Source organism: Chroicocephalus ridibundus, chromosome 27 (genome assembly GCF_963924245.1).
Source record: "Chroicocephalus ridibundus chromosome 27, bChrRid1.1, whole genome shotgun sequence".
NCBI lineage: Eukaryota > Metazoa > Chordata > Aves > Charadriiformes > Laridae > Chroicocephalus > Chroicocephalus ridibundus.
The window spans coordinates 719815-731757 of NC_086310.1; the positions used below are offsets into that span (position 1 = coordinate 719815).

At 40.2% G+C, this 11943-nt stretch overlaps 1 protein-coding gene across 1 annotated transcript; it reads left to right on the forward strand.

Moving 5' to 3' along the window:
- The first annotated feature begins 2367 nt into the window (after positions 1-2367).
- On the forward strand, positions 2368-11429 carry LOC134507730 (butyrophilin subfamily 3 member A2-like). Its single transcript, XM_063318580.1, has 11 exons — positions 2368-2758; positions 3970-4254; positions 5556-5658; positions 6053-6075; positions 6579-6605; positions 7605-7631; positions 8120-8146; positions 8765-8791; positions 9034-9054; positions 9377-9403; positions 9897-11429. The coding sequence occupies exons 1-11, from the start codon at positions 2368-2370 to the stop codon at positions 10427-10429; spliced, it is 1491 nt and encodes a 496-aa protein (XP_063174650.1). The 3' UTR covers positions 10430-11429.
- Positions 11430-11943: the final 514 nt, after the last annotated feature.

An 11943-nucleotide genomic window follows, 5' to 3' on the forward strand; every position in this document is an offset into this window, starting at 1 on the left:
GAGGGTTTTTCTACTATAAGAAAGGAAAAGAAAAAACAAAACAAAACAAAAAGAGTATCCTGCTGATACCAAAAGGCAAGAAGAAATGCTTTAAACTCCTCACCGAAAGGAGAAAACTGACAGTGAATGTAATAAAGAGATTCTGGAAGACAAAGGTAAATATGGACAGATGAATAGAGGGGACAAAAAGTATATTTCTCTTGCAACATAGGTAGGTAAATTTGACAAGGAGATAAGGAAAGAAAAGATGTCCTGCAATCCTCTTTGCCTTTGACAGAATCAAACCCATTATCTGTAAGTTCATTCATACTTTTCCCTATTAATTTATCTCTGCAATTATGCTTCCTCTTTTGCATTGAACTTGTGAAGAGACTGAAGGAGTCACACGGGAATTTCATCTGGAAGCTTTGCTTTTGGTCCTGTGGATGATTAGGAAGCCTGGATGTTGATGGGTTCCCCCTTTTGGTGGCTGACAGCTGTTCAAATACTGACTTTTCAATGCAGATCATGCCTGACTACAGGTAAAGATCCATTTTGAATATATTTTAATAAAACAGCTTATTCCTGGTTCAGAGAAGTGTAAAAGTCAAAAATAATGAGAACACATCTTTCTTCTTTTTAAATTGGATAATATAAAGCATCAAAAAGACACCACATAAAACCCTGGGGCAGTCTGACATCTGTTTAGGTACCTGAGACATCTGCATAGGCTGGAAGATATGATAGGGCTGCAGGAGACTTATGACCCTCTGGATTGGTGAATGGAAGCCACCTGGGAAGTTCCAGGGTAAGTCAGCACTAGACAGCTGGGTGTAGCCTACTGAGTTGTGCCCAAGGTTTTGGATTTGGCTCGCAGATTTAGCTGCCTATGGTTAGCTTCCTAGAAGCAAGTGTCTTCATGCAAGCTCAGCATCTAGGTTAAGATTCAGTTGTTCATGCATTGACATCTACTGGTCTTTTAGATACCGTAGGGTCTTCTTGCTTCTTGATGTTCCAAAATAGAACAGACCTATCATGTAGCCTGTGCCGCATTTGGTCCAGAGTACCTCAGGGCATCAAAGACGGGTGGTCAAGGAACTCTATTCTACAAAATGACCAGACTCATTGCCTACTGTAGAATGAACTGAAAAAACTCTTGGCTAGATCTCCAATGACTATAGTAGGAATGCAGACAACCAATGATTGAACTGGAAGTGGTAGGTCAGTGTCAAGTCTCTCTCTCAGTTTGTTCAAAGATGAAAGTTTTGCTTTTAGTCCTCTGCATGACTAGGAGGCCTGGACATCTTTTTTTAAGTTCCCAGTTCCCACTCCCTGTGAGTTAGTCAGAGGTCTCACCACAGATGCCTAGTGCCATTGTAAATCCTCCAGTGTATCTGAGGTTTCTTGTTAAACAGAGGTAGCAGATGTGATAGAAGATCAGCATAGACCGGGGCCCCTTGGGCTTGATCAGATGCAATAACTTACAGTGTAAGAAGTAACAGTATATGTCTATGAAAAGACACTGAAATATTTCCTCAGTGTTTCATGGCAGATTTTTAATTTGCCATAGAATAAAGTCAAGTTACTGTGATAGGAATTCTTTGCAAATCCATGTTGGTTGCTATTTATTTTGTGATTTTCAAGAGCCTTTCTTCCATTCTGCTATCTTCCCTGGAACTGAAACGAGAGTAACTGCTATAAAATGTCCTGGTTTTCCCTTTTTCTGACTTTCAAAGAGATATATTGTGAGTGGGGTTCATCTCATGTATCTTTAGAAATATGAAAGCTGCACATTTAACTTCAATATAGTAACCCAAGACTTCGCCATTCAAATAAAAGATCTGGAAGAGAGAGTCATTGGCTCTTTAGGAAAGGCTGATCTCTGAAGCCGCCTGTTTCTCCCCATTCGTTGCAAAGGGAACCTAGGAGGTCTAACTCAAACGTAGATGACCAAATCATTGTACCTGTAATTCAGGTGCCAACATGTAAACGTTTAGTATCCTTCTAGGCATTGCTGTATTCTGGTCTGTTCTCCAGCTACGAATTCACATGAGTGCAGATATGCTGCAGGTTCTATGCCACATGTGCCAGCACCGTAGGGGTGTCTTGCATACCTTATCACATTTCAAATGATACTAGGTACCAGCGTTTGGGCAATTAATTTTTTTACTTTTTTGTTACATCAATCCTGCATCCTGTATTTGACCTTCTGCAGACTTCTCATTGTTCACCCATTGAACAGTACCCCATGAGCCTCACATAATGTGAACGTTACTCATCTGAGTAATCTACCATGCTATTTTTTTCATTTTTGTTCTGGATTCCTCTCCTGTTGACAGTCATATTAGTTCTACTGGTTGCCTAGTGTCATACCATGAAAAATGTGATATGGACAAACAGAAACAGCTGCCATTTTATCTTCACACAGGTCAATTTTTTAGCTCTCCTCCTGGTAGTTCCGTCATTGGAGTCATTGGAGAAGGGGTCGTTCTGCCTTGCCACGTGGTAGCAGATAACGTTCCTGAGATATTCTCTGTCCAGTGGATATTTCACGAGCAGTCTCAAGAAATAACTGTGAGCAGATATGATGGAAAAAGTAAAAAGGAGAAACAGGATGAGAGATATCAAGGCAGAACAGAATTCTTCCACAGTGAATTTAGAGCTGGCAACATGTCTCTGCACTTGAAGAACGTCAGGAGCTCTGACAAAGGATCATACACTTGTGTGGTCTCTTTCAGTGACACACACCGTGATATGTTGATTGAACTGCAAGTGGCAGGTCAGTGGCAACTCTCTTTTTATTCAAAGATAAAGCCGAACAGAAACGTGTATCTGTCACTAACTGACAGAATTATAATATAAATTTAATGTAATTGGACACATAAAATGTCTTCGTGGGGGGGATGAGTTCAATTTGCGTTAGTTTTCTCTAAATCAATGGCTACAACTGATATTTGAGGTAAGTTTTTGTTCTGGTTTGAGATACCTTTATTTAGGTACCCAAACACATGCAGCTCCATGTGGCTCGAGAGTACAATCTCCCTTAATACTCAGTGAAAGCCCAGTCAGAAAGCTCAGGGAACCCTGCAAGCGTTCAGCCAATCAATGTAAAGTTAAATTTAGATTTCTACTGTGCAATCAACCGTTACTGAGCTGACTGTCCAGAATTTCTCTGCGGTCAGCATAATCAATTGGTCCCACCCCAGTACCTCACTGCTCACCTTGCTGCTTGCCCACAGCAGGAGAACAAAGCAGCGGGCAGGCCTTCATTGCTCCTCTTTCTAGTTCAGTACATTAATAGATACCATCTTCATAGGTGGCTCCAGTTAATGTGGTGGGTTTGGAACTGGGCATGTGTTCCCCTGTGCTTTCCCTGCTACACAGGAACTGATTTCCACTCAGTAGATATTGGGGCATCTCATACTGCAGCTCGATTCTTCTGAAGATGTCTTCTTAGCTTTAAAATTCCAAGTGAGACAAAGGTTTAACATCTAAGTAACACTGTAACTTAGTCTTCTGAGATCCAGAGTATAAACAACACTTCTTTTTTTTTTTTTGAAGTGTAAACCAGAACTGTACCAAGTCAATAACAGTTTTACTTGAAATTATTAGCTTGAGACACTAATGCGTTCTGTTTTCACAGATAGATTGCATTAATTTTTCATAGGCTTCCCATTATTTGTTAATTGGCATAATTATATGGATTTTTTTTTCTTTATTTACAAAATTCTGTGAAATTGCACTGGCATCCCCAGCTAGCTCTGTTTGCTGCAATCTCTGTTAAATTGTTCCTTATCCTCAGTTTGACATTGCTGACCATTAAGAAACATCAGGGCTCAAGCCTCCATCACAGTTCAAATTCAGAAAAGTCTTTCTATGTACTTCCATAGAAATATATATATACAAAAGAAGTGTTGAATTCAAGATAAAGCAGACAATTTCCTGTTCTCAGTACTGGTTGAAATGGAGAATATGTTTGCTTTTCCTTAGCGACAGGTGGTGTGCCTTCCATTTTTCTGAGGAGTCATGAGAAGCAGGGCATTGACCTCACCTGCCATGCATCCGGATGGTTTCCCAAACCTGAGGTGATTTGGCTGGATGGCCAAGGACGGGTCCGGAAGGAACCATCGACCACAAAGATGACAATGATGCCTACAGGCCTATACCGTGTTGTAACTTCCATGAACCTAGAACCGAGCTCTGACATGGAAGTCTCCTGCAGGATAGTCAACAATCTGCTAAATACAACGAGCGAGTCTCGAGTCCTCATCACAGGTGGGTGAGCTCTGTAGTCACCTGTGTGTAAGGTTAAAAAGACAGTCTAAATGGCAAGGGTCCCATTTTTATGTCATGAAGCTGGCCTCATTCCCAGAATCAGTGTTGGAAAAAAGTCCATGAGAGCTGCAGTCTTCTTCCACCTTTATTTCTAGCTCACTGCAAAGGCTTTGACAGTAAATAATGGATCAGTTTCTCCATTTTAGAAGGGGTCAGGTAGTATCAAGACTTTCTGTGATCTCTTCTTCAAATTTAAGGCAGTCAACTTGCTGGAGCTGAATGACAATGGACTAAGAATACATGTATGCACATGCAAAAATGACATATTTCCTTAGTCGAGCACTCTAAAAGCTTTCATTATCAAGAAAGAGGTTACCAGGTCATTTAATAAGATGTGTGCTGATGCATTTCACGGAGCATAGGTAAAAACAATAGTTACGGTCACAAGAGTTAAAGTGATCATTTCGACAACTCACAAATGGTTTTAGTGTATGTTTTTATCTTCTCTCTTTTTTTTTAATATGTACATCACTGTGTAATTGTGGTGTGGATAATGTCATGTCATGCCTCCCAGTCCTCTGTAGAATGTCACACATTACTCTTTGCTGGGTATATAAACAAAAATCAGGTAGCCTGAAGCAAGCCCCATAGGGCTGGACTCCAAGATGAGCTTCAGCGTCATGAAGCCAGTGTCTAGGTCTGGAAGGGAAACTAGACTGATGTGTAAAGTTCTTGAAGAAGTGTGTGAGGAAAGTCCCTTTCAGATGGCATCAAGAAACTCCAGAACATTGATTGTGCTGGAAAGAGAAAATAGGAAACAGCCAATGTGGGGAATGTCTTAAATCATACTCTCCTTCTTGGCTTATGTGCTATAATCAGCACGATGAATCAGATATTAATTGAATCAAATTAAACAAGAATGAACATGTCTCTGTTGCCCAGTGGTGATGGTTTCTTCCGTCATTCCATCACCTGCTCAGTTTAGTATGAAATGCAACACGTTTGTGAGAAAAACCTGAGAGCCAGTATTGCTGTCTTTTGTGTGACTCATGAACTGTGAAAACCTGTCTACCTGTCTCAGACATCTCTTTCATAATTCTGAATCTGATACCCAGAGAAAGAGTCTCCCTGGATTAGTCCTGCTGGGGAGGGCTAGATCTCTTCGTCAGCAACATTACTAACAAAATTAAAGTAAAATGCAAATTCACCATCTCCTCAGATGTATTGACTGCATCCTAGGTTATAATTGTCTTTATGTTTTATCATTAATAGAATATAACTACTTTTGGTCATTTTTACAGATATTTTCTTTCCCCACATTTCAAAATGGCTGATTACCTTCCTGGTAATTTTATGTCTTAGCATGGTCCTAATTTCCACTGTATCTTTTAAGCTGAGAAGTAAGTATTTCTTTGTGTGTTATCTCTGTCAACATCTAGAAATATCAAAACAGTTCATATTGAAATCCTTGTCTGTAACAAACATTCACAAGCAAAATCACCAGTGATTATTTAATGACCAAATTCAGGAAAAGGAACAAAAAGGAGTGGGAAAATATATGATCTGAACAAGGAGGAATGCAAATTGCATGTGAGAACGGCTTTAGGTCTGACAAGAGAAGCTCTGTGAGCTGACCTACATGTGTGATTTCCTGTCTATAATCATTGGGGACATAACTCCAGAGTGCTGGCAATGACACCAGAGCCTAAATGAAAAATCAGAGAGCTGATTTTTGTCAGTATTACTCTACAAAAACATTCAAAAAAGGGTTTTTTTTGGCCTTGTTTTAACCAGGTAGTCACAAGAAAACAACTAGCGCAGGTAAGTAATGAGGAAGATGAATACGAAGATTATAAAAATGTGTAAGTTGGAAAGTTTATTTTTATTAAATTACAGACCTAATTAACAGTTGTAGTTGGACACAAATATTTTGCAGTTTTTAATTTTATTTTTGCACCGCGCAATGTAATAAGTTCCTGTATGAGTTTTTTTTTCGTTTGTGCTTTACAAACAGAGCGTTTCCTTCTCTCATTAAGCTCTAGTCATGACTGCATGCTGACTGACATATGGTGCAATGTCATACATACTCAAGCTTTGTTTGTAATTTTTCAAGAGTTAACTAACTCCATTAGAAATGAGACATGTCTTGGTATAAAAAAATTTAATTCTTTGGACTAACAAAAAGCCTTGGGAAGTTTATTAGGTTAAATTAAACTGAAGTTTTAGCCCTACTTATTTCTGTTTGTACATGAAGTACACTGTTGTATGACAAGGGAAGTTTACAAGAATAATCAACATTATGATTAATTTTCTTTCTTTTTCAGTAAAAGCGAAGATGGAAATAGAAGAAGGTAAAAGTCCTTTGCATTTGAAATGATGCTAAACTTAGCAGAGATCTCAAAGACAGAAATTCAGGGAAACAACATTTGAACGTTGATTATCACTATAGTAATTCCAGGAGTGGCAGCCCTTTTCAATATTAAGGGAAGAGGGACAGCCACCCATCATACCCCACATGACGTCTGTTCTCTAGGGAAGATTGCAGATGTTTACGAGGAAGTAACATGGGCCAGCGGTGACCTTTGTGAAAACTCATACCAAATCCCTGCTGTTGGATGGAAAGCTCTTTGCAAGCTTCTAGCACTCCTTTTCCTGCTGGCGGCCACTCTTCTGCCTTTTTCAAAGTTATTCAGACCTACCTTTACTCAGCTGAATAAAGTCAGCTGTAAACACTGTGATCTCCACTGGGAGCTTGGGTGCCTGCAGCTCAGTCCACTTATATACATACAGGTGCCTTCGAGCATTTGTGATGTCCTTGGTCATCCCTCTTATCTCCTAGCTGCCGCCCTGGAAGGAAGCGGATACCTCATTGATCTTTGATTATTTCTGAGAGATACAATTTGAACTAACAGAGCTTCCACAGCAGAGCAGAGGTCTTTTAGAGAGACACCTACTACAGCACTTGGGGTACCCCAGGGCACCACACATGCCCTGGGTGCCTATGCATCTGAACGTCCCTCTTAAATGTGGTCAGTTAAGGCACAGTCTAACAGACTTTGAAACAAGACCTCCACCAGCAATACATATAAGTCTTGTTCGCACCCTGCTGAATGAGTTTTTAAATAATAACTTAATGAGTTATATAAATATAACAAGGTTGAAAGAGGGTGATACATTCATGGGTTAAATTGTTGGTTTGGATTTACACGTACTTAACTCAAAGCAGTTGACAGTGTAAGCCAAGCACGCTCTTGCTGTATGGCTATGAGGTTCGTGTATTGGTATTTTTGAGTGCATTAAGCCACTCTGTCAAAGAACTTACACTGATATCTGTGTATTGTCTTTTCTAGAAAAAAAACAACTCGAGTCAACGTTAGGTAAGATGCTTTTGTAGTTCATTCTGTTTTTCTTTGTGCTAAAGTTATGCCCACTTTGGGTTTTTCCTGGGTTCGTTTGCTTGTTTTTTCTGGTCTGATTACTGGGTTTGATGACACTGTTTAATGTAGTTAGCATTTAAAATTAAATGCAAGATTCAGCTGAATCGAATCATTTGTATGTGAAAAATTCCAGGTGTAGTTTATTTAATTTTCTGTGTGGGTTTTTTTTGTTGTTTTGTTTTGGGTTGTGTTGTTTGGGGTTTTTTTGGAAAATAAAAGCTTTAAGTGTTGCGGAATTTTTGTGTGTGTGCTTAGCTGTAAAACAGATTAATTGTTCTGGAATGATGTGTTTCCCACAAAAGTGACACAAGTTTAAGGCTTTATGGAATGTTGTGTAAAAGTCCATTAAGTAACTATTAACTTCCAGTTTACATACAATAAGTACTCCATTAATGTTATATCTTTTATTCTATATGTTGAATTTTCAGAAGAAGAAAAAAACAAACATCGAGCAGGTAAATCTCATTTTCTTAAAATATTCATTGAGAATGTCCAGCCTCACTGAAAATAGGCTACTCTGTATAATTAGCTTACTTTTATTTAAAATGAATTCTCAGAAATGTTATTAGAGGTAATTACATGGAAAAGAGGACAATGGTATTTACTTTACCTACATGCGCAGGATGCATTGTGCCTTAGACCCTGATGATGATCCACTTACATCTCTCAGCACTCTGCATTAGGTATCTTCTCTCTCGTGGTTTCGTAGAATTGTTTAGGTTGGAAAAGACCCTTAAGTTCACCAAGTCCAACTGTTAACCCGGCACTACCAAGTCCACCACTGAACCATGTCCCTAAGCACCATGTTTCAGCTGGACAGAACTGCAAATTTCACAGCACCAAAACTCTCAGCTCAGCTTTCTCATTCTCTCCTTCCCTTCTTCTCACGTTACTCAGAAAAAAATTGTAACTGCTTTTATCCTGAAAATTTAATGACAGAAATCTCCCACGTAAGTGTACACACTGTTCCCACAAGGAACAACAGGTGATGTAATTCTAATGTCTTTCTCACAAATGGTTTTCCATTTTTGCCTTGAGTTTTTACATCACTCATTTATGCTATTCCTTTTCAGCAAAGTCGGAACTCAAGAAACGTTTTGGTAAGGAAACTTGTTTTATGTAAATCTGCCATTCTTGTCAAGTTTAGAAACAATAAGACAAGTCTTCAGGTTAGTATGTCTATGTTATCCCTGGATTTGAAGCCAAGTAGTATAGTGAAATATCAACCTATGGAAAAGAATAGTCTCCTATTCCATGCTGGGGGGTTGTCCCATTTTGAAAAAGTGGAGCAAAAAAGGAAAAGCAAACAAATGTTAGTGACTGGAATGTCTTTCCCTTTCAGTTCGACTGAGAACAGAGCTGGGTAAGTGGTTTAAAAGTACTAGAGATTATGCAGAATGCTAGTATTGGTGGGTTAAGAGGAGAAAGGCCAAAACTGGTGCAGAATCACAGCAATGACAGGAAAGTCCCTGGAGGTGTTCAAGGCCAGACTGGATGGGGCTCTGAGAAATGTGGTCTAGTGGGAAGTGTCCCTGCCCATGGTAGGGGGGTTGGAATTAGATGATCTTTAAGATCCATCCTATGATTCTATGATTCTAATTGCACATTAATAGTCTTCTCAGTCTAAGAAGTACCTAACTGCCCTATAAATACATAACACAGTGATGTTCATTTTCTTTCCATAGATTTCTGGGAATCCCGGAGCTATGCAGGTAAGCTAGCGGGATCAAGAGTGTGAAAATTCAGAGAACATCTGTCCAAAATGACCTGAAATGATGACATCATGATGTTAGAGATATACCGACAGAGCTGGAGTGACAGGAATATGCTGCCTTGGTTAACAGGAAATGAGGCTGGGATGTGGCTGTTGGGAAAAGCGAGAAAAGGAGTTGCTGAAAGGTGTCAAAGTCTGGGGTGGGGTGTGGACACAATTCTGGAGAGGATGGATGGCCACATGGAAAAGAGAAAGAGAAATGTATGGTAAAGCATGTAGACTTTCACCCTGAAAGAGGAGCTGGCTGTGAGAGCTCCAAGGTGCTTCTTGGTTCATCAGGGATTGCATGCCCTGTGCTGAGGAATGTTTAAATTCTGTGTTGAATTGCACCAGGACCGCTCAGACCCTCAAATGCTTCAACCCCTAGCCACGTGCAGGGAGAAGTCCCTGAGCCACTCTGCTCATTGGGTGATTCTCGTTTTCCCCTCCAGTTCCCATTACTGTGAAATCTGACTGCCGAGTCCTGGAGCTCCATCTGCCAGGGGTTCCAGGTGTGGAGAGCAACACGTCTGAACCTGCTGGCACGAACACTCCCTGCACAGTCCCTGTCCTGGTGGGGAAGGAAGGGTTTGCAGCTGGGAAACACTACTGGGAGGTGGAGGTGGGCCAGGAGCAGGACTGGGTGCTGGGGGTGGTGAGGGAGAAAGGGAGACAGGAAGGGATGCGTCCCGGGGAGGACTACTGGGCTCTGCACAGGTCCCAGGGACAGATTTTCTGTAGCACCGGAGACCACAAGATTGAGAAGCAGCAGATGAGTTATTCAGTGATTGGTGTGCTTCTGGACTTGGACAGAGAGCGAGTGAAATTTTATGAAGCAGAGCAGATACGCATCATAGTGAGAATGCCTCTAAGGCTTGGAACGGAACCTGCAGAAAAGTTTTACCCATTTCTATCCAAAACGGAAGGGACAGGCACACCTCGTATCCACCCGGTCTCAATCCCAGTCCCTTTGGAGACACTGTAAAGGGAAACTTTGAATCAAATGGGTTGTAGAATCAAAGTTCTTTGCCAAGAGGTCACGGTGAGAGGAGGAGAGTCTAGAATGGCTTAGGACGTCAGCAATTATAAAATAAAGGCAGTAGGACTGGGTATCAAAGCAGGAAAACCTGAAAAAAAGGGGAGAAGTAATGAACGAACATTACAGTGTCTCAAAATAGAAAAAAAAAGTACTTTGAAGGAAAAGAACTTTTTAATATTATTTGTTCTCAACTAAGAGAACAGAGAAAGCCTCTAATGATTGCTTTTTGTTGCAAAATATTCTCCAAGCTGTATGTGAATTCCAAGGCATGTATAAACCATTACAAAAAAAATGCCCTCTTATAAGTAAGACCAGGACAAACAGAAAATTTCATTAATTTTTCTTTCTACGTGATCCAAGAAGAATGGTTATGAAGAAAATCAGTGCCCAAAGCAAAAAAGGAATATCAGAAGCATTTGATTATTTAAGTAATCCATTCAAATCGTCACGATTATTAGGGAATCTAGTCTTCACCCTTGTAGAGGCTTGGATGCATTCTCTGCTGTCTCTTTGATTAAAACATGGTTGGGTGACAAGGATATTTTTTTCCCCGTTGAATGTATTTTTTACTCCCTATTAATGCAACCTTGAGCACTTGTGACAACTGAATGGAGACAGCATTCCCCTGGTCCAGTAGGTGACTCCCCAGGGAAAGACTATCAGTTCTGACTGGTGGAGTTAAAAAAGGAGTTATGGCTCCCCTCTCTAAACTGTTAGATTTCTGTGTTTCTCTTTACATTTAAACACCGATTCAAAAGTGTGTTCTGTTTCTGAGGGCCTGAAAGTGTAATATAACTTTCCAAGAGAAGGTTAAAATAAAGGGTTTTTTGGACTGCTATCCACCTTGAATTTGAACCTGATGCCTTTTGCTGCCAGTAATTCTTGGCAGAAATAACACTCAAAACCAATTCTAAGTGAAACCTACAGCGCTTTACGAGTTTCTTATGTTTCCCGCATCAACTCCAGCTACTTTTGAGACCTGATAAATTGAAAGGAGCTAAGTTAAGAATCTGTGCAAAAAATCTGCCATGGAGAAAAACGCATGTGACTAAATGCCTAACGGTCTCATCAAACATGAGAACATTACACAAAATCTTTACAATAAATTGTATGTCAACTTCATACCATCTGCACTTTCTTTTCATTGTATTTCCTGTTTTCACACCTGTCTTGGTTAAACTTTGGCGAGCAGAGGGTAGAGTAAAACTTTTTTACTGTCTCCGAACCATTTGTTCTGAAAAATATTCAGAGCTGCTTGTGCCAAAATTGTCAAATTCCAGTTAGAAATGGTGTTGGGTTTACATGGCAAAGTTTTGGTAGCTGGAGGTGGGGAGGCTGCAGGGGTGGCCTCTGTGAGAAGAGGGTTGTGGGCTCTAGAGCAGAGACTCCTCTGCAGCCCATGGAAAGTTTGTAAGAATCCATGATGGAGCGGGTATTTCCCTGCAGTCTCTGGAGACATC